This window comes from Convolutriloba macropyga, chromosome 1 (assembly GCF_964194025.1).
Source record: "Convolutriloba macropyga chromosome 1, txConMacr16.3, whole genome shotgun sequence".
NCBI classification, from domain to species: domain Eukaryota; kingdom Metazoa; phylum Xenacoelomorpha; order Acoela; family Convolutidae; genus Convolutriloba; species Convolutriloba macropyga.
The window spans coordinates 15,894,022-15,919,772 of record NC_134468.1 but is presented as its reverse complement, the minus strand read 5'-3'; the positions used below and the strand labels follow the sequence as shown (position 1 = coordinate 15,919,772).

The window sequence follows — 25,751 nt, the reverse complement described above, 5'->3', positions numbered from 1 at the left end:
GTACTGTTTCGGATTTAAAGCTTAAAAATTGACAAAATTGACTGAATTTCCGGTAGTGCTTTCTTGTTCAACTGCTTTTATTGTTTTTTATTGATCCAATTTTCAGAGTTATGTTTTGAAGGTCGGGCTTTTCTGCATTCAATTGCGAAAAAGTTTTGCTAAACCAGTGTTTTCTACGTACAATGTTTATCTCCTTATGGCTTAGACAATCAAAGAGGCTTTTGAGATGGTCTTCTTTGGAGCACCTAATTACACTAAAACTTCATCTGGACAATTTTTTTTAAAAATCCGATCAGAAAGTATTTTTGTGAAACAGGGAGGGCACCTGTGTTTACCAGTAGAGTCCAGTTTGTATTTTGTTAGTTACATTTCTGGCAATTAAATGCATTGTTTACACCCACGGATTTAAATTTTACTGGTTGTGCTTCTACTTCCTATCAATAGTTAAAAAATTAGGTATTGCTATGCGGCTCGCGATCACCAATCTGTTGTGATACTGATCCAACCAGCGTAATACTAGTCAGAAATTGGGGTTTACCTCTATGGATGGTTTCATCGAGGATTTTTTGTCCGATGATAATGTGATTGTTTAAGCCATTTTCAAAGTGAAGAATATTGGAAAAAAATAATGTGAAGTGCTTATTTAGGATCGATTTTGAGTCGCACGTAATTTATTTGGCTTTAATTTCGGAATGAACAATGCATATTATAAATTAGTCAATTTTTAACTTTTTCACTGAGCAGCGCTTAGTGAGTGACGTAGTAATATTTTTCATACACCATGCAGTGCAACGGTGATAATGGGGTTGCCACTTTCTGTTGTGTAACAGATGTTTTTGTTGTTTGCAAGACGAGTGTGAACGAGGTGCTGATTTGGCTGAATTTCACTGAATCTGTCATTTTGACTGTTAATTAAAATTTTACAAGATTTTTTCTTCATCAAAGGCTGATACTTTTTTTATCTTGTTGGTATGGATGACGAGAAATATACCCAACTAGACGCAATTTTGCGCGCGGCCATTGCTCTATTGATAATTGGTCCAAAAAATATTTACAGTTAATTGCCGATTAACGATCTTGTTCGTTTGAGTCTAGTTGAACAAAGAACGGCATACATTAGAAGGTACACACCTATTATGTTTATGATTTTTGTGCCGTTTGCATAGTCGCAAATTTCAGCCAGAGTGTATGTTGAACATTTCTCTACTGCAGTTAAGACATAATTTGCATACCGTTTCCACCAAATTTTGGTCTCGTTTGATTTGTTAAATTTTTTTATGTGAATGGAATTGCTTTGCAGCTGTAATTGGTTTGGGGAGGTTAGTTATTGAAGCCAACGGCTTGCATTCAACTGATTAGACTTTCAGTTCTCTATTCGTGTAAGGCGACCAGCATTGCGTTGCCAAACAAAATTTCTCCCGCGTTACAGATGGCGTTACAGTCGTCATCTAAAGATTCTCGGAACGCATTTGTCATAGCAACTTTCTCATCTACTCAAACGCAACTTGACTTTAATTGTAATTTGCTTCATTGGGAAGGATACATTGGCTTTTTTCCTTTATGCTGCTTTTGTTGTAATTTTAGACACAATCCCGCACCTCTATGGAACAGCATCTTTATTCATGTGTGTTGTTGAGTACTTTGTTGATAATGTTCTCGAATGCGTTTTTTTGCTTTTGTCATTGCTGCATTTTGGGTAGACAAGAATCTAAATGATGAAGACAATCGGATTGTTGGTGTTTGTTAGGAGAAGGAGTATTTTCCTTTAATACTCAATTTCAAAAGTGCTTGGAGGAATAGGATTTTGGAGTGAAAGAAGGTGATAGGTTTTATTTTGTTATTTAGTGAAATATTGTTTTATTTGCCGATTAAAAGTGATTTGTTTGGTTGAAACTGCTCCTTTGTTTATATATTGTGACCCTTAGAGTTATGTCTCCAATTTGCTTTAAATGGCGCAAGTTTTAATGATTTTATTTTATTTTTTGCTTGGTGAGAACATAAACGTCACTAGACTGGTGTGAAGTGCCTATTTGGGATGGATTTGTATTTATGAGTTATTTGTTTTTTTTATTTACAAAAGGAACAATGCATACTTTTAGGTATTTAAATTGTAAATGTGATATTGCACCGGACTATGCTTAGTGAAGGACGGATTAAATTTTTTACATGCAAGCATGTGGTGCAACGGTGCTACTGGTGTTAATTGATTTTTATTGTGCACTTCAGATGGATATTGAGGTTCGAGCAAATTATATATTTTCAATAGCAGGATGAAGATAGCATATTTTTGTTACAAAAATTGTAAGTGTGATTTTGCACTGGGCTGCGCTTAGTGAGGGACGGATTAATTTTCTACATGCACGCATGCTGTGCAACGGTAATAATGGTTTTAATTGATTTTTATTCTGTACTTCAGAAGGATTTAGAGGTGCGCGCAAGTTACATATTTTCCATCGCAGGACGAAGATTGCATGTTTTTTGTTACAAAAGTTGTTAGTGTGATTTTGCACTGGGATGCGATTAGTGGGTGACGGAGTAAATTTTTTTCATACACGCTCGTGGTGCACCGATAATGGTGTTAATAAACTTCATTGTGTAAAAGGAGTTTTTTGTTGTTTGCAAGACGATTGTGAACAAGGTGCTGAATTTGCTGTATTTAATTTCATTGGATCTGCCATTGTGAATACTAATTAAAATTTTGCATGCTTTAATTAATCATCAAAGGCTGATACTTTTTTTTAGCTTTTTGGTAAGGATGACAAGAATTATACTCAAATAGACCCATTTTTGAGCTTGGCAATTGCTCTATTGATAATTGATCCAAAAAAAATTTAGTTGATTGCCAATTATCGATCTTGCTTTTTTGAGTCTTATTGAACGAAGAGCGGCATAACTAAGAATGTACACACCTAATTTGTTTATGTTATTTGTGACATTTCTATAATCAAAACTTTCAGCAGTAGTGTATGTTGAGAGTTGGCCTACTGCAGTAAAGACATTGATTTCATGATCTTTTCTATCAACTATTGGTCCGCCACAATCTTAATGATTTAATTGGTTTTATTTATTACATTTTTACGAGGATAAAATTGCTTTGCGGGTGTGATTGATTTAGGGAGGTTAGTTATTGCAGCCAAATGCTTACATTCAACTAATTTTACCTCTATTTTTCAATTCATGCAAGGTGACCAGCAGTGCGTTGCCAAACAAATTATCCCGCGCGTTAGCGGACGGCTTCTATATAAGTCGTCATCTAAAGATTCTTGCAACGCATTTGTCATAGCAATTTTCTCATCTACTCAAACACAGCTAGACTTTAATTGTAATTTGCTTCAATGCAAAAGAAAAAATTGTTTTTTTCATTAATGCAGATTTTGTTGTAATTTGAGACTCAATCCCGCACCTCCTTTGAAACAGCATCTTTACTCATTCCTGAATCTCTAGGCAATTTGTTGAATACCTTGTTGATAACCTTCCAGAATGTAGGAGTTTTTGTGATATTTTTCATCGATGCATTTTGTGTAGACCAGAATTTAGATAATGAAGACAATGAGGTTGTTGGCGTTTGTTTGAAGAAGGAGCATTTTCAATAAATACTCGATTTCAAAAGCGTTTGGAGGAATATGATTTTGGAGTGGAAAAAGATGATTGATTTTTATTTTGTTAATTAAGGGAATATTATTCTATATGTAGATTAAAACTGATATTTTTCCAAATCTCTTTTTGGTGAAAATTTCATTTTTTGTCTATGTTTTGTTACTTGTAGAGTTATATACGTATTTTTTTTAACTGGCGAAAATTTCATTGAATTACTTTTAGTTTTTGCCTCCTGAGACTTTAAATGTCAGCAAACTGGTGTGCAGTGCCTATTTGGGATGAATTTCTGTTTATGCTCATTTTATTTACTTTTAACTGCAAAAGGAAGAATGCATATATTTAGTTATTTAAATTGTAAGCGTGATTCTGCACTCGACTGTGTTTATTGGTTGACCGATTAAATTTCGAAAGCACGCATACGGTGCAGCGGGCCTAATGGTGTTGATTGACTTTAATTGTGTAGTTCAGATGGATTTTGAGGTGCGCGCAGCTTAATTATTTGCAACCGCAGGACAAAGATTGCATAATTTTTCTTACAAAAAATGTAAGTCTGATTTTGCACTGGGCCGTGCTTAGTGAGTGACGGAGTAAATTTTGTTCATGCGCACTTGTGGTGAAAGGACGCTGATGGTGTTAAAAGATTAAATTTTGTAATAATTGTTTGTGCGACTCGCAGGGAGCGTTTGAATGAGTCACTTATTTTGCTGAATTAGTTTTCAGTGAATCTGTCGATTCAAATAATAATTATAATTTTCCAAGCAAAAGTTTTTCATCAATGGCTGACACTATATTAGTTGGTTGATAAGGTTGAACAGAAATACAGTCATATCCACCCATTTTTGCCCGCGACAATTTTTTATTGAAAATCGATACGGAATAAAGCGGCGGACGCAACGTTTAGTGTGACTATTATGTGAGTTGTGAGTTGTTTGAGAGACTTTTCAGGAGCTGAAAGTGTTGCTATAAGGACTGTAAATGCTCTAAATTCTTGCCAATACATCTAAATGTTGAGTTATTCTACAGTGCATAAAACTCCAAACAGTTCTATTTCATTCACTGTGTTACAATTATCACAAAAGTTTAATAATCGAGGGACCAAAATTTTGCTTTACAGCAATCTACAGTCACTTTTTTAATGCTGCGCTTAATGCAGAGTGGTTCAAATTTTGTGCGTGTTGAAAGAGTTGAGCATATCAGCAATTTGCTCTCGCGTTTTCCTTGTAAATTTTATTTTTTGCAAGTTGTTTATATTGAAATTCTGTGAATGAAAACTTTTCGAATTTTTGTAACAGTTACCGAAGTGGATGACAGAGCTGGGTTTAACCTGGGAGAATTTTTCTGCTGAAGTTTATATATAGTGTATATATAGTTTGAACCTAGAAATTAGCAAAGATTTTTCTTTCTTTTCGGCAGCTCAAGAGATATTATTGCTGACGATTCGTCTTCCAGAGGCAAAGTTCTTGTCTCCAAAAAATGATATCCTAGCCAATCACTTTCACTTGATGGAAAATTCCCTTTTTCTAAGTTGACATAATTTTTTTCCGTATTTAATCATTCGAGACAATCGAAGACGTATTTGAGACGGTCATATGTGGAGCTCCTGAGTACAATTGAGATATAATCTAGAGAAAAGAAATTTTTATTCCTATCAGAGTTTAGTCCATATTTTTGAAATACTGCGACCATTCTATGTGCTTAGCCATAGAATCCAGTTTTATATTGTCAGTTACCTTTTGTCTCCTTATTTTGTTATATTTGCAGTTTTTAGCTGCTGGGATGTAAATTTTACTGGCTGTACTTCTACCTCCTGTCGATAGCTAAAAACGATAGGTAGTGCTTTGCGTCTCAAGGTCTCTAATCTGTTGTGATGTTGATTCCACCAGCGTATAATATTCGGAAATTGGGATTTAACTCTGTGGATAGCTTCATCAATGATTTTTCAGTCTAAGGATAAATTGGTTGTGTATTCCATTTTTAAATAAAATTTTATTGGAGAAATCGATGTGAATAATATCGTCAACTTTCCATTATGGCTTACGTCCAATAAATTTTGTAATCCGGTATCAACTTTCTCTTGTGAAATTATTGGAATTATTAAAGCCATTTGGTTTTGGATTGAATTTTGTCATTAAAATTGAGCGAACTACACGTGTCTTTCAAAATTCAATTTGGGTGATGATTTTAGGACAACTCTTTGCGACGCGCAGTTCTACAGAGCACTGAGTTGTCTCCCGGTTTTACTTCATTACGGGAGCCGTGTTCTGGTCTGAATTTTTTTCTTCTGAATCGTACAGTTTCGGATTTAAAGCTTAATATTTGACAAAATTGACCGAATTTTTGCTTGCAATTTTTTGTTCAACTGCATTTATTGATTTTTTATTGATCAAACTTTCATAGTCATGTTTTGAAGTTCTGATTTCTCTGCATACAATTACGAAAAAGGTTTGCTAAGACAGTGTTCTCCAAGTGCAATGTATATCTCTTTGCTGCTTGGAGCCTGTTATACTCTATCTTATTGATTAGTTTAGTATTCGCGTTGCGAATACTTTGTCTCAAGAATGTGTTAGAAATTGCTGAGCGAATACACAACTAATTGTGTATTACGAATTCTGATTATTGGAAACGCGGTGCGAATCCGTTGATAAGTTTAGCTTAGAATTATGAAGAGCGTTTGTAGAGTAACTTGAATTCAGATTGACTAAATGAAATTATGATTACTAATAATAAACTAGCATGAACAAAATAAGACATAATTTAGTAGACTAACGGGAATATTAATATAGGTGAATAAATAGAAGTCATATTTTTTAGTTATAAAACACATGATATAATTATAGATATAGAGGATAAATAATTTAGTACATATAAAGGTTTCGATATATATTTAGGTATTTTAGGTATCCATACGTATCACATTTCCCTCGTGACAAAAAAAATTTTAATGTATTTACATTTTTTTTAGAATTAACACAAAACATGCAAATGAGTGGGATGAACATAACTTATCTCAAAATGTAGAGGTACTACAAATGTTAAATATAAGAATAACAACGATTAAAATTTTAAGTATATGAGGCTTATAAGTCTCAGGACTTTTAATCGCACATGAGTTGTGTATGCTAATGAATGTGAATTAGCACCACTTGACAGACAATTACAGCACATAAAATTCTAAATGTTCAATAATTTTGGAATCGTAAAGCGAATACGCTTCAAACTCTCAACATGTAAACTGAATACATTACACTGAATAATTTAAATGCATACACAGTAGTAAATGGATTCGCAGGGCGAATACTGGAATAAATTAAAGACTAACAATTGAAGAGCAACTGTAATAAATTAAAAGCAAAGTTAACATTAAAATTAGATCAAAGGGGCGGGAACAAGACTAAATAAGTAATTGTAGTTTATGACAGTTTTGCTGAGTTTTTTAGCTTAAATTTCATTCTCTGCATCCCCAACCGACATTTCCCGTTCTTGCTCATATTCGAAATATCTAATTCTGGGGTCCGGTGGTGAAACTTGCCCCAATTGTAAGTCTGGTCGGGGTGGTGACGGGATTCTTGATTGTTCGGCATTTTGGATAAGAGCTACTACCGAATCTGTTTGTTTTGATGTTTTCTTATCTTTTTTATTCTTTCGCTTCTTTGGTTGAGCTGAACTTGATGAAGCCAGGGAACTTGTTGGGGAAATATCTGCATCTGTGAAGCCATAAAATTGGGGTCGATTGCGCTTGAGGCTTTTTGTTTGGTCGTCCTGTGCCTGTTCGGGGGGTACTTGTGATGCAGGTGCAGGTGGAGCCGGTACAACCGAAATTAAGGGTTGGTCTTGAGCTGGTACATCTTCGTGCATATCATCTGCGATAACATTATGGCGTCTTTTGGGCTGCGGTTTTGTCGGTTTGCGTACCGTTAGCGCACGCGATACATTCGAATTCACAGATGATACTACCGATGTAGTGTCCCGTTGGCGGTGTCTGATTTTTATTTCACCCCTCTTCTGTTTCTTAAGATCGTTACTATGTTTTGCGATCTTGAATTCTGTGGTCTTTTCGTAGGGAGCAGGGCGTTGTTGAGTGTATACCCACAAATTGGTGGATCTTTCAGCTTTGATCCCAAATTTTGCGAGATCACTATCTCGAACTTTTACTGGGGCTCTGCCAGGCTCGTTGATGATCGTCGTTGTTGGTGACGACTTTGTAACGAAAGATCCAGGCTTAAGTACTTCGTACAGACCCGCCAACTGTCGTTTTGCTCGTTTCTTGTGTGGTAGTTTTCGGGCCAGTTTGACTTTAAGGGACTGTTCTGTCCTCGGTATAGGATCCGTAATCTGCGGATGTGTAACGAAACGGGACTTTTTGTTGTCTGATTCCCGATAGCGCTGACCTGCATCTAAAGAGGCCTGACACATCTTTTGCTCAATTTCGATGTCGCTTCTGTTGGCACTGATCCATCCATTTTCGTCCAGCAAGTCCTCCGCAGAAACTGTTTCAGCATCAATTCTGGAGATTAGGTCAAGATAATCAATAGCAATCTGTTTTTTGATTGGGCAATATTCTTGATCTACCTGATTGATTGTTATATGATTATTTGATTGATGTATTGAGAGTCCGAGAGCTGGAAAAGAAATCTCTACCCAATAGGGAACGATGTCCATCCGCCACTACTTGAATTTCTATTGGATTCGCGTACCAATTGCTGCTTTGAATTGAAGTTTGGAGAATGCCCACCGTATGAATAGGCTCGTTTGAAAATGTTTTCAATTGTTTAGGATTCGCTTCGCGTATCCACTTCGATTTCGGGTCATGGGAAATGATTGAGTTTGCCAAGGATTCATTTATTATTGTGCATACGCTGCCCGAATCCACCAAAACATTTGTTGATGTATTGCCGAAAATTACAGGAAGATTGATTGCGTCCACCGAAATTGTGGAATCTGTTGAAGATACTACTGCTACACAATTATCTTCATCTGAAGAATAGTTTGACTCCAAATCAGGATCAAAATTGGCCGAAATTTGATTGACATCTTCATTTTGATCATCTTTTTCTACGTTATTGACCCGCGGCTTAGGTTTTGGGTACGAATTGGGATCTTTAGGTTTGCGACAAACCTTTGCGATGTGGTTTTCAATACCACAGTTATTGCATCTTTTTCCCCTAGCGGGACATTTATTACGGTGGTCGGAGGTCCAACTAGATCCACAGAAATGACAGGTTGTAGGCTCTTTCCATGCTGTTGTATTCATATTGGAGAAAGGGGTAGCATTCGCGATGCGCATCCGTTGTACTTGGTTAACAGTTGAATGTGACTCGGTTTTACTTGCATTCATTTTTAATTGGTTGAGCGTACCCATCTCGATATTAATTGCTATTGCCAATGCTTTTTCCGGGTCTACTGTTTCTTCAAGAAGCTCCTTTTGAATGTCTTCATTTTGCATATTCGCGATAAAGACGTCCCGGATGATAGTGTCCCTTTATCTCCTAGATCACAGTTTTCCGAAAGTTCTTTGAGATGTCCATAGAACTTCTCAATAGGTTCTCCCTTTTGCTGTTTTGGTGTGAGGAGGAGGTATCTATCGAAGGTTATATTATGGATCCGAATGAAAGTTGTATTTAGAACATCCCAAAGATCCTTCGTTGAGATTGTTTCGAGATTGACGGTCGAATTTTTTGAGTTGAATACGCGCCGCCCTTCCATGCCTAAGCTCAAGTACATCAAAGAAGATGCTTTCCGATCACATATCTTCCACGGTTTGTCACCGCAAAGTATGGCGACTGTTATAACACGTTGACATTGATTTTTCCACGCTGTTTTTGCCTGCTCATTGCGGGTACGTCGATCTCGCTCTGATTGTGCCGTCGGGTTGTCAACTGCGTCCTCATATGCTGGTTCAGGAGGTAGGAGAACATGTTCTGGAGGGTCCACCAAGAGAAGGTCCACTTCAATTCCTTCTCGGGCGAGGATTGCGAGTTTCAATTGTATTCTCCAAAACTCCCAGCGAATTGGGGGTTCTAGTGTCGCCTTTTCCCAAAAGGGTTGAATTCCAAGTGGGGATTTGCCGCTGTCCTTTGTCGCTGACTGCGCCATGTTATACTCTATCTTATTGATTAGTTTAGTATTCGCGTTGCGAATACTTTGTCTCAAGAATGTGTTAGGAATTGCTGAGCGAATACACAACTAATTGTGTATTACGAATTCTGATTATTGGAAACGCAGTGCGAATCCGTTGATAAGTTTAGCTTAGAATTTTGAAGAGCGTTTGTAGAGTAACTTGAATTCAGATTGACTAAATGAAATTATGATTACTAATAATAAACTAGCATGAACAAAATAAGACATAATTTAGTAGACTAACGGGAATATTAATATAGGTGAATAAATAGAAGTCATAACTTTTAGTTATGAAACACATGATATAATTATAGATATAGAGGATAAATAATTTAGTACATATAAAGGTTTCGATATATATTTAGGTATCCATACGTATCACAGAGCCCCACGTAAATCAAAATTCCTGCTGTCAGACACGGGTCTACGTGAGTTTGATTCATGTAAGAAATATTGAAGAACCATTCCAATGGGCGTGAGTTCTTTAGAAAATTGATAGCGTTCACACTTGTGGAGGATAAGGTGTTGTTATTTGCTTGCTTTCGGTGTTGTTTCCTCATTCGATCTTCCATTTGGTAGCCAGCTCTGTATTTTGTTTTCACGAACGTCAGGCCATTTTTTCTTCTGAAAACGTCATAAAATTTGCTTGGCGGATCTGAGTGGGTCTTAGTTCAAATTGTAATCTGAGATGGTCTTCTGTAATCCAATTTCCACCGGTTTTATTGGCTAAGTATAAATACAAAATTGATGCCGCCTTTTTTCCTGTTCCCTTCTGTTTTTGTCCATCTACCTGTCCTGGTAGGGCAGTTTGGGCTTTTTCTCTCATTGTTTTGAGGTAGAATAAATTTTCCGTTATCATATGATGCTTTGCCATCTATCCCTTGCAACAAAACGAGTGTCAGATGTAGACGAAGGCCACAAAAAATTGCTCCCAAAGGTGTTTTTAGTTGTTCGTCTTTCTAAAAGCAGCTGAAGTGCCTTCTACTGACTGCGTCTATTATTGCAAATTAAAAACATACTCTAACAGTAATTTCTCGTGTCTATTATTTTCACTGATATCAAAGTTACCTTGATCAGATTCAGATCTCTTCTAACCCCTTTTAAATATTTTTAAAACTTGAAATTAGCTTTGATTTGATGTCCCAACCAAAATGGCCTCTGATCACACTGTCTCAGAAAAAGCGACCTCTGATCAGATCGAACAGGACTGAATCGTATTCAGATTATACATTCGTGCGCTCGAAGTTCCGTGTGCGCTCGAAAACATCTTCTGATAAGACTAGAGTGCACTCAAGTCAGCTTCTGATCAGACTAGTGTGTGCTTGCAACAACCTCTGATCAGACCGTAGTTTTCTCTGCTCAGACAAGTTCCAGACCATTGTCCAGACAAAAATTCGCTCAGAGGTTTTTCCAGATCATGTAATTGGAGCGCACCAAAAACATGTGTCCACTAATATTAGCTTTGCTTTGTGATTGGTCAGTAGTGGCTCACTTTAACAGAATGATAGACTATATATTTTAACATTCGGTACTAAAAGTTTGATGAAATTGAACAATGTATATTGTTAATAACAACGAAAATCTGCAAAAATTGGTGTTTTGGGTTTAATGCTTACATTATAATCAAATTGTTTTTCTCATACGTAGATAAAGTTTCAAAAGTTTGCTGCTATGGTAATTTGTAAAAGCGCATTTTTTGTATATGTATATATTTATATAGTATTTAAAAGCCATTCATGTATAAATTGGGGTGGGGTGCAAAAATGCGTGGGGGCCAGTATCGGAAATGATCCAAAGTACCCAAAAGTTTAAATCTTCAATAGTATGTTGACAGGTCGCACAGGACCTCCCTGCCCGCGACCTGGTCTGAGCAGCAGAATCTTGAGTCGCACACCTCAAACTGTACCCTCAAACACAATCTTAGACCATAAAACGTTTGTTTCTCGATTCACTTATAATTCTCTCAATTTTTAATTGAGTTCAAATGCATAAGGCGATTTTGAAAAGTGGCAAATTGACTATACTTGCCCTATAGTGAAATATATCTACCCCTACGACCAAATAAAAAGTTATAATCACTTTATAGATGTTTCGGTGGAAAGATTGATTTAATCAGTGTAGTTTTTCATGTTAAATTACATTAAATATTAATATGTTACCTTTTGATTGTTCACACTGAAAATTTATACAGTCTGTAATTTTGTGCATTAATTTATTAAATTGCCGCGACTCGTGCTGTATACTCTTAACATAATTTCAGCTGAAGCTATCTTTGTTTTCTTCATATCCCCTGTGTTAGAAACGCATTTATAATTCTTTCTATGATCGGACAAAACAAAACTTAGCTCTGAGCGAATAAATACTCAAATATTACTCTAAAACTACATTATAAGCCAATATAGTTTCTTGAGAATAAACTATAAAGCGCGTACGTTTATATTATTTAACAAAAGTCATGTATTCAACAGCACGAGCTGAAAGAAAATTTTGACTTGAAACTAGAACAAGAAAACTCTTTAATTTAAGATTTTAGTTTACTTTTTATCACAAAACCGCTCACGCGGCTGTGCACTTATTTTCACCAACAGAAAAACTTATTCACAAATTATACATCAAAACAGAAATAAATTGCTCAAAAGGAGGTCAGGTGAAAAAGTTCGAATTAATTTCCCAAAAATAAACACCCCTCTTCACGATCGAATAAAGTTTACTGTTAACTGCAATAAAGTTTACTGTTAACTGCATTCGTTTTCGGGTGCTTTTTAAAAATAAAAGTGCTTTCCAAAAAGTGTGGGCTGTATATTTAGTTGAAACGCGGAATACGTTATCGCATAATCAGGTGTTTTTCTGAAATAAGTTACTAAATTGTTATCACGGTTCTATTTCATTCCATTTATTTACTTGTTTACATCTTAAATAACCAACGCGGGTCTATTTTACCCCCATTTAATTATCCGGAATTAACTGGCTTTACCCGGGGACACCTAGCACGTAAAAACAAATTATCTTTATTTTCCTCTTACGTGGGTTAGCACTCATTTGTATACGCGTTGACAAAACTCAAAATGTGTCGAATTTTTACAGTAACGGCAAATTTTGGGAACTATTTGAAGTGTGAGATCAACTTAGTGAGGCTGGGATAAAATTTTAATTTGGAGCTCAACTGGAAAGTTGATTTAACAACCTTTGGGATATTTTTTTATTTTAAATTACTGATCAGTGTGTTAATCATTACTGGGAGGAGTTTTTCTTCACTGATCAGTATATATTCTGCTTTATTTATCATTGGAAGTGGTATTGATAGCTTAAGATTGGCACTGGAGTTACAACAGCCATGCAAAGCAACAGAATACTGGCAGAAGCCTCCTTCTGTGTCACAATTTCAATCATATTTTTTTCATTCTGGACGACAGGGGCGTCGGATGCTACACAGAAGAGAGTTGGTTAGTTCGTACACCAGTGGTTGTTTTTCAGATTTTGCAGGATACATTCAGTCTGCAAGATAGTCATGCAAATTGTGTGAAGTTTGTGCATGGTCAGCGTACGAAAAGAAGTGTGTTTTAGACTCACTTTTATCTCGTTTTTTAAATTTTACGACCAAAATATCTGCGATTTTCTGAACAAATCGAATTGAAATAAAAAAAACATAGCGGGACAAGTCTTGAATTACAATCCAATGAATTGAATTATTTAATGACCTGAACATAATATTTTTCGTCAACATCAAACTTTATCAGTCAACAAAGCATATGTCTTTAAATGCGCAAATAATAAACGAAATCTCAAAGAAATTTAAAAATATTTATTTTTCCAAAAACTGGTGTCATGAAAATAATCATCGACATTAGCAACAATTTATATGTCTATACACTACGCATCCTTAGAATGTGTACAACATAAAACAACCTGGACAACATCAATGAGAGACAAACTGAAAAAGTTGCAAAAAACAAATGTGACGAAAATCGAAGTATTTCTCAAAATTAGCGTCCTCAAAGCGAAAACAAACCCATATAAACATACTACATAAGGCAATAATTAATCACAGCATAGCCTACATCTTCAATGTCAAAAAACTTTCACCAAATAAAGGCAAGATTCAGAAATTCACTAAAACATTTCAAAAACAATTTTTATCTACGTAATCAGAATTAAAAGCTAAAATCAATATCTAAAGATGAGCTTAATTATGAAATTGAAATTGCGCCACACTTAAAGGCCAAAAAGAACAGTTATTATTTAGATTTAGCGAGTAGACCGTAAGATAAGCAACAAAAACGGTAAAACCCCAAAATTGAACCAGTCTATTTTTTTCTTCAAAATATAGTGTCAAAGTAATGAAAAGGAATGTTATGAATTCAAGCGATTAATTAGACCCATTTATGCTCATTAGCAATCGCTAAGACGTGAAAATAATGGAATCAATTGATAAGACAACAAATACAGGCAAAATTTTTGCAAATAGTTTTTGAAAAAAAAATAGTGTAAAAGTTGTAAAAGCCACTAGGTGAAAAATTGAAACATTAATTAGATTCATGAGTGACTCATTAGCAAGCAATGAGACCTGTTCTGAATAATAATTGACAAGACAACAAAATGAAGAACGCAAACAGGCAAATTTAACAACTTTTCTGGTGTTTTTTCTGGACCTCAATAGGTGTTGTACTCAATGAATTATTTCCTTATGTACTGAAACAACTAATTTGATTCACCTATGATTCACCGAGAGTAATTGTTGACACAACAGAAATAATAAAGAATGCACTAACATGTGAAATTTTTCATTTCCACTCAAGAGAAAAACCTCAAATCTTAAGTGAAATAAATATGGAAAAAAAACTTTTCGAAAATCGAAGATTTCTTAAATCTGTATTATTACTCCACTTTTAAGATAGTTTTAATAAAAGCGCGCTTCAACTGATAGCCGTTTCGCGTTTCGCTCCTTTAACTACTACGGCGTGAGTAAAATCACCACTTTGAATTGACTTCTCATTGACATTAAAAAAGTCGAAAAAAGCGGTGAACAGATCCGCGCACCAAAACAAATCAAATATTTCGACTGTAATGATGTTATTTAAACACGTGGTGTCATATCTCGGTAAGTTGCAGCGCAACGTGAAAGATGATGCACCTATAGCTAGCAATGATAGCAGAATTGGAACGGAACGAACTTACAAGAATCTTGCATTATAACCATCTCTCACTTTTAAGATATTGCAAGATCTTGATAGTACAAGTTGATATTTGACAGATGCTATACCTGAAAAAACACGAGTTCCTTTTAAAGTAATTAGTATTAAGTCACCTTCGCCCTGCAATTCTTTTTTGTGGTTTTTCAAACAGTCACTCTTGAATGAACGGTTAAACTAGCAATCGGTTTGCAAGATAGCCGGTTTTTGCAAACGTATTGGTAGATCTTGCGAGATCACCATCTCCTCTCGACTGGGGTTCATTTTTTCTGATGATTAGCGAGTCACCATTCAATTAGTTTTTGTTTTATTTTTTTGTTAAGGTTGGGAACATGACGTAACCTCACCCTCATTTAGAATATTTTCTTCATTTCAGTAATTGTTAATTTGTGTCAATGATAGTCTCTTGTGCAACAGTTTTAGTTTTTGTTAAAGTGTTTGGTTCTTTTTTAAAAGTTGTAGAAAGTGTACCTTTTTTTATGAGCTGGTCGTTTTTTTGTGCTTTTGGCTTTTGGGAGTTTTCGGTTTCTCTTGCTTAGTTTTTGTAAGAGATAACATTTCACGTTATCTCTTGCAAATGGTTTTCTAAATGAACTTTGCGTCGTTTTCTCCAAGCAATCATCGTTGGGTTGTTTTTCTCTGTAACAATTTGAAAAAACCGGTTATGAATAAAATATGAATAATGTGAACCCAATAAGCTGGGAATAGGCTGGGAATAGAAACAAACGAATTTGCTTCGTGGAAAAATTAAAACGCATACTTTTGTTTTCTCTTGAGATTCAATGTGTTTTCAGTAATTTTGGTTTTCTCACTGTGGCCAAATTGAAAAAAGAATTGATTGAAGGTAATTATTGACCTATTTTTGAGAAGTTTTAGGATTTTGTTACTGACAACTAAAGTTTTGAACAGATTTTCAATGTCATTAATTTTTTGAACTTCTGGACGTTCTTTCTAATTTCATGGGAAGTGATTATTTAATAGCCTGCGTTTGGGTTGTAATATCAGCTCATTGAACGTTCTATTTTATAAATCCAGATGTTTGGACCTGAGATTATTTTCTTGTGTACACTTATTTTGTTTTTTTTTTCTGCGCAAGTTTTATTTTATTTAAGTGAAAATTACCAGGAAGTTTTTTTGCAACTTTGCTTACTCATCTTGTTTTAGTTTAGGTTCAAATTTTTTATTCATATCGATTGGCCAATATTTATTAAATTGCATGTAAAGAATTGACGTCTTTCAATCTTTTTACCGGCCTCTCGAAATTTAGACGGATATATTCTCAGTTTATGGTCAATTCTTGTCACTTAAATCATGTTTGTTATTTCGAAATGGTCGAGAACCACTGTTCATGCCGTTTTAATTAGTCTAGCAATAGCAAAATGGTCCCAGGACAATTGCATAGAACCTTGGACATTGTCCAAAAGTTTTCACCGCCGATTCTACTTGTAATTTTGCAACACTACAAAACAAGTAAAAATTTCAAATGTCTTATTTTCTTAAAGTTATTTAGTTATATTTATTTCAAATCAATCTGTGCAAAGGCTTCGAAATAACAAACGTGTAATGCAAGCTAAACAAAAGTTTTTCCGACTCTCAAGCGCCACTCGGAGACCATAAAAGAACACATATAGGAAAATTTGAATAAAATGTCAATTATCCAAGTTAGGAAAGAAGCGGACAAAAATCGGAAGAAGCTCATACTTGAATATTTTTTTAAAAAAACTGCTCTTTTATGACTCTCTATCAATTTCAGTGCACTTTGCTCTGATTATACTGCTAAAAGCAGCTTAGAGATTGCATGGCAACTCAATGTCATCGGGTTCTGTCAGATTCTCCCGTTTCTGCAGACTTATCTTGTCCTGCTAAAGATAACTAACAATAAAAAACGCAGCAATACAATCTGATTGAAGCTCTCATTTTACCGGATCAAAAGTTTAAAATGCGCCACGTGTATAATGCACAAGCTCGTTTGACTGGAATTCAGCCTCATTCGAAATTTCGGGAATAATAAAAGTGAAGCCAATAGAACATTTCAAGGGTACTTTTGAGGAGTTACAGCTCATAAAATTTTTCAGAGTGCGAGGGTACACGCAATGAACTATCCATAACTGGCAACCATGAGGAGCAGTACAAGAGTATAGTGAAGCGATACAGCAAAAACTGTACTGTTGTCCTTGGCAATTTGGAGATCACGTTTGTGCCAGAGGGCAGAACCCTTGACTTCCTCAACACCATCCGGGAAGTGACTGGATACCTGTTAATATACAATAATGGCGTGGATAAAATTAAACTGGACAATCTAGAGATTGTGCGTGGGAAAGAGTTGTATACAATTGGCGGTGCGAGCTACTCTGTTGCAATGCTTCAGAACAAGAAAACGAGACTACTGGTGCTGCCTAAGTTGAAAGGTAACTCGATTTTTTTTCCGGACTGTTGCTTTAGTTATTCCTCGTGACTAACGGCAACACGAGATGTGCCTCGCTCTCTTTAGAGTTATTGTCTTCAACGATGATTTAGGCCAATGACACTTTTTTTCGAATGTTTTTTTTCTGGTGTTTATTGAGTAAAAAGTCCTAAATAATTGGTTCCTGTATCAGAAGGGACTTTGTAATTTCTACTAATTAATCTGATTGAATCATCTTGCTATGATATTCTGGGGTTCATTCAGCTAAACTAACTTTGACTCCGTTTTGTTTTAAAGTTGGGGTTTTAATAGACTTTTCAAATTTGGGGTTTATTCCAGCAATTTTGGGGCAAAAAATGAGCGGAAGAGTCAAAAACTATCGACAAAGTTCAGGAAAAGTGCCGAGATGTGCCGAGAGTTTCGGAAACATCACCGGAATGTATCACATTGACTTTTCTTCCTAGAATGCAATTTGCAATACAGTAAGACGATTTTTTAAAACACAGAAACATGATTTTGGACAGCCGTCGCTGAGTATTTGACGTGTAAAGTTATAAGATAGACTTATCTTTTAACAGGATAATGCTCCCGAGCATAAATTGAAGATCTTCAATATTTTCGAGTAGGTATTGGAGAGGGAAGGACTCAGAGCATTTGTAAATTTATGGGCAATCTTTAAGCCGAGTTCACAAAAATAGATTACTTTTTGAGACAGTTTAGAAGTTTGAAACGGATTTGATTCAGTCGTCATTAGAAACCTGTATAAAGACCGTTCAAGTCACCTACCAGCCAAAAGACGTTATACAATCAAAAAACGTACTGACGTGCTAGTTGTAACTTATCGAAAATCTAAATATTTAGTTGAGGTTTTTTAGTTGAGATCTAAGAGTGAGATCTAAGATATTTAGTTGAGATCTAAGAGTTTTTTGAGGTTTCTTTTTAAAAAGATTTAGCTATAATTAGCTTTTTGGTCCCATGTCTGTTGTCTTCTTGCATATATAGGAATACATTGGCAATTTTCTTTGCTGTTAGAATTAGCTGACTTTTCTGGTTGCATGTTTTTATAAAATAACAAGACAGCGAATGCTCGGAAATAGCCGGAATCATTTTACAATTAACTGAGAAACATTTCAAATGCACCCTACGACGAATTGTTGGAATTTGATTTCTGTTCAAATGTCGACTGTGGGGATAAACATTTTATCGCTGTCTGGAAGAGTTCTTGGAAGAAATCAGCTGCTTCTGTGTTTATAGTGTTATGTTCAAAAGTGGGAATTGGACAGCTGTTTATCTTCACTGAGTCCATACTGGGTCTCATATTAATACGAGACTCTCTCAGGCCAGAATTAATTCACCCTCCCTAGATTCTATCTCAACTTTGACTAGATCACATCTAATAGCTAACGTTTGCTTGTCATGGCGTATTTGCATTCACAAGTTTCATCAATATGTCACAAACAACTATTAACTTAGAATTTTCCATATACAGTTGTTTAGAAACAATTTGACCAAGTTATAACTTCAGATTTGTCATAAACTATTGTTTGTCTCAGCTACCATTTCAGTGCTCTAGCAAATTTGATTATTTGTTTTGTCGTTTGACACAATCAGGCTCTGTTCTAATTTTCTGTCATATTAAGCGGACAAGCCCACTATCAGCAATTCAGTCAAATTTCAACTTAAGTTTGAACATAACAATTTTGCCCTTGCAAATGCTGGAAAGAAATTTGAGGAACTTCAATAAAAATGCGGTTTGAGAATTCCAGGGATTTGTTATAACCTAGCGAGTTATGACTTATAAACTGTATATTTATAACATTGGTTTTAGGGGATTTAAGGCCACCTCAGACTTGTTTCGTGTTGTTCGGCGGAAATCCATAAAATACTTATGATCACTCATATAATTCTTAAATAATGCGTTGCATAATACAATAGATGCAATATTAAATATTAGCCGAATAGTCTAAAATCTAAATAAAAACCGTAAATAGTAATTCTTCCGTGTCACATTTTTTTAGCGTAATTTGTTTGTCTTGTTCATTTTTTAGCTTTGCAAATTTTTGCTGCAATGGGCAATGAAATTTGAGGCAATGGGCAATTTGAGATCTGCAAAATTTGGGTTAGAATTTAAAAAAAAGTTTAAGTCAATAAACGTTTTGGTTTCTGAGAAAATTTGTCGTTTGGCTGAAAGCCCCGTCGGCTTAAAGGTCAGTTATTTTCTCTCTCGTTTTGACTGTAATATACGTTTGACTTGAGTCTACAGAAGTGTGCTTTGTTTATTTGCAAGAAGTGAAACCCAAACAGACATGAGCGAACGTGTGCTGTGCGTCCGGTAAGGCCCTGCAAGGCACGTATCTCTCCGTCCTAATAGCGCCTCTCGCTTACGCTCTAATTACAGCATAACACAATCATCAGACAAGACATGAGCTGAAATTTGATCACGCGTGATCGTGATTCTTCACTCTTCTAACAAACAATTTTCGAGCTAAATTAGAGCAACATTATGGCAACACAGCATGTGTACGTGAACATAAAGGTCTGCGAAAGTAGATTGAAAATTGAGCTTTATGTTCGAGATTCATTTCACGAATGATTTGTTCTCCTATCCTAACAAATAATTCATTTCACGAATTAGGTCATTGTTTACAACTGAACAAATTATTCATCGTGGATCTGGTTTTTAGCCATTTCATATTGAAACATAACCACAAACAAATAAACTTGAAGTTAATTTGTTCGGTATGGCTATATTTATGGTTTAATATCACGTTTTAAAAAACTCTTCAACGAGGAAGAATTTGTTGAGTTGCAAATTAAATGACCTAGTTCGTGAAATGAATCATTTGATGAATTAGATATTGCTCACAATAAATTTGAGCTTCCGTTCATAAACTTCGGCATTTTGTTCTTAACTTTGGGTTCTAGTTTGTAAAGTTGGTCATAAACCTGACAACCCTAATCTCCTGTATCGGTTAAGTCAAGTGTCGAACAGGTGGAAATATCGCTGAACACCAAAAGGATTGCGAATTCAAATCCATGCAATTTGTGGGATTTTGTCTGTCTGCGCTAATTGAGAATGAGCGGTGAAAGAGTTAGAGCCCAACATAAAACCAGCTGTCGGAAATTTTAGAAAATTTATTGCACCTAATAACAAGATCTGATAAACCTTAAAGGGAAATTTTGACCCATGTTACCTCAAAATAGGACAAATATAACCATGTGCATAAAAGAGAGGGCGCTGTGAATATGTACCATAATGAGGAGGCTACAACTTGGGAGGGGGGGGGGGGGGGGTTCAGGGAAAAGTCCACAAAGTTCTAACATAGTCGATGTTAGAACAAATGCAAAACATATTAACCAACGGCTTGTCGGGAGAAAGGTAAATCGAATCTATGTGCCCCCAGTTCCCAGTTTTTTTTATAGTTCATGACTTACAAATTTTGTTATAAAGCACGCCACTGTGTAAAAAAATCAAGCAAATCTTTCAAAATCGCGCAATCTGTAATTTTGGCAATAAAGTTTTGTTTTTCTCAAAATTTTGTTATTTTTGATGTATACTAAGCATAACCATGAGATAAAATAATTTTTTTTTCCAGATGTGATACCAGTTAGGCTGAGCAATCATAGCAATTTGAAACAAATACATAGTAATTTATCTAATTTTTTGATTTCTGACAGTTTTTGCACTCTGCCTCTATTTAAGTCTAGCATGTAAAGGAACAAACTCTCTCAGACTTACTCTCTCTTTCTCTCTCTTCTATATACACATTATACACACGCAAACATACGCACACACACATACATACATGCACCCACACAAGCGCGCACGCACAAGCACAAACACACAAATACAGCCCTTGGCACCAAAAAACATTTTCTTAAAAAATTTTCTCTTTGGCGACTGATCTTTAGTCATGATTCGTAAGCGTTCATTTAAGTTTTGTTTATTGTATTTAGAAAATTGGATGTGGATTTCTTGAGGAAATTGTATCGGTAAATTAAGGTGACACAAAAAGGTTTTGGAAATTTTTGATGTTTCATGAGCATAATGGGCCGTCTCGGAGATGTGCTACCAGCCAGATATAATAAACTCATTTTTAGTTTCAAACGTATTTAAAACCGCAATATGGCGCAAAAAATAAGTAATTTTCACCATTTATATTTTTTAAGATTTCAGACCATTTTTGCTTTCTGCCTCTACTTGTGTCTTTTATGTAAGGAAACAATGAAGGCCGTCCTTGAAAGCTATTAATCAGCCACATTGAGGAATATTTCTTATCTCTACTGTTTTATTTTTGGGCCTCTGAACCTTTCGGAGTTTTTTTGAATAATTTTAATGTGAACTGAAGAAGAAAAATTTTTTTCATCTGTAAAAAAACTTGAATTTATTTATGAGGAGTTCAAAATCATTAAATTATCTAATGTCTCATTTTACAGAAACGCCTACAGAATGGGGATTATCAGTCCGAAGATCAATTTCAATATACAGAGCTATGAAAATTTTTTTCTGAAAAATTGTCAATGTTTGTATTAAGTTTCTCAACCTGGCGATCCGCAAACTCTGCATTATACTAGAGCAGGTTAGTTCTAATGATCTGCACCGACAACATAACGAATACAAATGAAAAGATAAGAATAGATTTGCATCTTTACATTTTAATATTGAATTTGTTTTATTTGCTGTTCATTCCATGATCCATGAAACCGTTTTTTTTTACGTCTCTGTGGTTTTGAAATTAACTCTTTTGCAAAAGCAACTCTAGAATTTAGAAAGGAATACATTTTTCTGCTTTTAATTTTAGATTTTTCAAAGTTAATTTTTGCTATTTTGAGTCAGCTAAAGTTTTTTTGCAATGTTGGTTAGTATTCTGTAGCACTGTAGTCTCTGTAACACTGTTTTAACGCCAACGTTTATGCTTCACTTCAGTTAATCACTAATGTAACAAAATCACATTTTCATTACCAGATCAGTTTTGAAAATTAATCTCTTTAAGGATAATGATCAGTACTTTATCATTTGTACAGGACTTTGATCATTTTTGTTTTTGTGGTGTTTGTGTTCAAAGCTGTCGGTTTGGTATCATGTTTATTTAGTGGTTCCGCACAAATTAGTTTGCAATGATTCTCTTATCAAAGCAATGATGGCAATGCCACAAGTTGAATGCTTCTAATTACTTCAATTCAATCAGTCCGTCGGCTGCTTAAGTTGAAGAAAAGTTTCTTACTTAAGCAGTCAATGAGAAGAGTTTCAACCTTTTTAACAGATAAAATGGTAGTTTCAGTATTTTTAGCGTGTACGAGCGTGTGTAATGAGACCACATTACCAAATTGTAGACCAAATGTGGTTATTGATCTACAAGTCATATATCGTTAACGACCACAACTAATTTTCATTTTTTTGGGTAAATTGTATATTTATATTTTAACTGTGAAGTAATGATAAGTAATTAGTCACGTAAATATGAGCTGTAAAAAGTTTGAGCTAATGATATCGGATGTGAATTTGTTTGTGGTTTTTGATGTGTTTTTGAAAATGTTCATGAGATCTTTATATTTTACGGCGCTTCAATAGATTCACAAGTATTAAAGCTGCCACCCTCAAAAGTTATTTTCAATATAAAATTTCAAATTTTGACTATTGTCCATTTTTGACAATGTATCGAGTTTTATTTTCAGCTAATTTTATTTTTGTGATTGCTAAATTATATTATTGCAATGTGAATACAGGAGAGCAAAAAATTCGCATGGAATAAGACTTATTACATTGTTGGTGGTGGTCACTTGTGACTATTGCTTACAGAAAACAAGACCGCTCGTGCAAGTCTGTGCGTAGCACAGAATGTTCCAACATACCTCTCTAGGTTGCAAACTTTGGAATTCTGTCAGAGAAACCGTTGGAAGTATCCGAAAGCAACTTATATGCATTGGAGAAATTTACTAGTACTGATTGAACCAACCCAAATAATACGCCGTCTTTTTTGGTAGACAATAACAGAAACTCTTCGACAAATTTTATAAAGAAAAGTGTAGTTCAATTCCAAAAGCAATCACACAGAAAAACCAGACAAACCCACATAGACACAACACGCATTACACAATGAAACACAACAATGAAGTTGTTCAATAGTCAAGGTTCGTGACTGTTCATTTACGTCTTGTTTATTTTAGCCAGATAAAACAGGCATTTATTGTTTAAGACAATTATGTCGGTAACGGTAATTTTGACACTTAACTTTGAATTGTAACTTTTTAAAGTTTTTAGATTTTTTTTCAATTTTGATATTTTATGAGCATAATGGGACAACTATTATTTTTTAAAGTATCGTAGAGGTGTCATCAAGGGGACTTAAAAACACACAATTTGGATTTTGTAGCAGTTTTTAGCAATTGATCAGTGATTTTTGTAATTTTCTCATTAGTTCGGACAGTTTTTGCACTCTGCCTCTAGTTGTGTCTAACATTTGAGGGAACTATTTCTCTTACACTAACTGTCTATTTATCTCTCTTTCTTATGCCCACATACCACATCCATACATAAACTCATACAAGCACGCAAATGCTCACAAAAACACACACACGTACGAACCTAAATACAAAGCTCGCCAACAAAAAAAACTTAGAATTTTCTTATTGACATCTGATTGTTACCTAATGTTCATCAACATTCATTTGTCTGGATTATTTTTCCTTAAAACTTGGCCTGAACTTCCTGAGGCATTTTTTGGTAATAATAAAACTGACATTAAAATATGAACTGAATCTTTGGAGTTTTTTGAAGTATGTTGTCATTTTTAATGAGCATAATTGTCCTAATCGTTTTTTTAAAATCTTGCAGATGTGTTAACAGCTAGACTTAATAATTACCATAGTGGCCTTGAATACGTTTAAAACCACAATGTTTAGCAAATTTTTCCAACTTAAGTAATTTATCTAAAGGCAGATGAAAAATTTCTCACAGTTTTTGCACTCACAGTTTTGCAAGTTAGTTAAAAAACGATTTAGTTTGTCAATTTTCAGAAATGACCAAAGACTGGAAAAAATCAGTTCGAAGATTTCGTTTTTCCAATAATATTTGGTTTATTTGATGATCATTTCATGAAACTTTTTTCTACGTCTCCAAGGTTTTGAAAATTTACTTATGGGTATTTCTTATGAAATGAGAAGGATGTTTTGCAAAAACAACTATAGAATTTAGAAAGAATACATTTTTCTGCTTTTATTTTTAAATTTTTGAATTTGATTTTTGCTATTTTGAGAGCTCTAAATTGACTGAAGTCTTCAATTTTCCGACATCTTTTTGATACAGATAACGGGTTCATACAGCACTAATTCAGAAAACAGAGAGAAAGGATAGAAATGTTTTTCTATATCAAAATTGTGAGGAAAAGCGAAATAATTGATTTTTTGGACCTTTTCCGTCATATAGTCTAAATTGTTAACTTTTGGCTTCAAACTGTAGAGCTGCTGAAAAGTTTCTATTTAACCCAATTAAAACCACTAAATTTTTTTCCTTTGTTTCTCTTTTAAATTTCCAAGCGATCTGTCACCCTGAGGGCTACAAACTGGTGCCTCTCTTTTTTCTCTACGATGCGTAAACAAAAAGTGAAAATTTGATTGAAGAAAAAAGCCAGCCGCGCATATATATGACCCCATGTTGGAACAATAACAAAGAAGTGACCAATTTTACAAGATCTCAAAATTTAACGGTCGGGCAAACAAATTTCCATTTCTCAATTGCGGATTATTTGGATGCATTCTTTAAAAGGGATACCAGTTGATGATACTAGCAATTGATGTAAATTAATCGGTGCCCATCGGATTTTGATTTTTTTCTTAAGATTTGCGAAAGCAACGATCCTAAAGACAGGGTGACAAAGTTTTTTGGTCAAGTCACAGATTAGTAAAAGAGAGAAGAGGGTGACAGAAAAAACCCAACTTCTCACATCGTTTATCGGCAATGTTTCTTCAAGTATCTCTAAGGCACTGAGGGGACGCGGAAAAAGGACATTCTGATGAAATTGCTATAAACGGTATGTTGACAGTGGGATGGTTGCAATGTTTCAGAAGTGACACAGGGAGAAATACGAATTGGCTACAACGAGAATTTGAGATTTCAGAAGAAAGTGAACTGGGCTGACATAGACAGCAGAGAGCACCCTGAGGGACAGACCCCAGTTTACACCGATTCCAACAGCAAAGACGACAAAGGTATGATTTTGCAGAACTTCTAAGGAAGTTAATGTGAGCTTTTGGTGTTGTGGGCGTGAGGTACAGGTAATTTTTGAATTTGGTCAAAATTGAATCCTGTAAATATCTTGATTGTGATGGACAAGACAGTCCACCGTGTCTTAGAAGCGTTTTAGGAAGAGCTGTGATTGCAATCGAACCATGGTCTATTTCCCATCATAGAACACAGCCTAGAGAGGCCTATATCCTATTAACCC

The 25,751-nt window shown here is 35.0% G+C and overlaps 1 protein-coding gene across 4 annotated transcripts in view; it reads left to right on the top strand.

The window, feature by feature from the left end:
- Nucleotides 1-12,097: 12,097 nt before the first annotated feature.
- LOC142335548 (receptor tyrosine-protein kinase erbB-4-like) overlaps nucleotides 12,098-25,751 on the top strand; it is a 46,831-nt gene continuing 33,177 nt past the window's right edge. For 2 of the 4 annotated variants that reach the window (XM_075384096.1, XM_075384104.1), the window contains exons 1-3: nucleotides 12,105-13,157; nucleotides 16,979-17,311; nucleotides 25,372-25,515. In XM_075384096.1, the coding sequence (XP_075240211.1) occupies nucleotides 13,049-13,157; nucleotides 16,979-17,311; nucleotides 25,372-25,515 (586 nt within the window). In that variant the 5' untranslated portion in view covers nucleotides 12,105-13,048. Of the gene's footprint in view, nucleotides 13,158-16,978; nucleotides 17,312-25,371; nucleotides 25,516-25,751 lie in introns of all 4 variants that reach the window. The other 2 variants (XM_075384108.1, XM_075384088.1) reach the window with 2 other exon arrangements.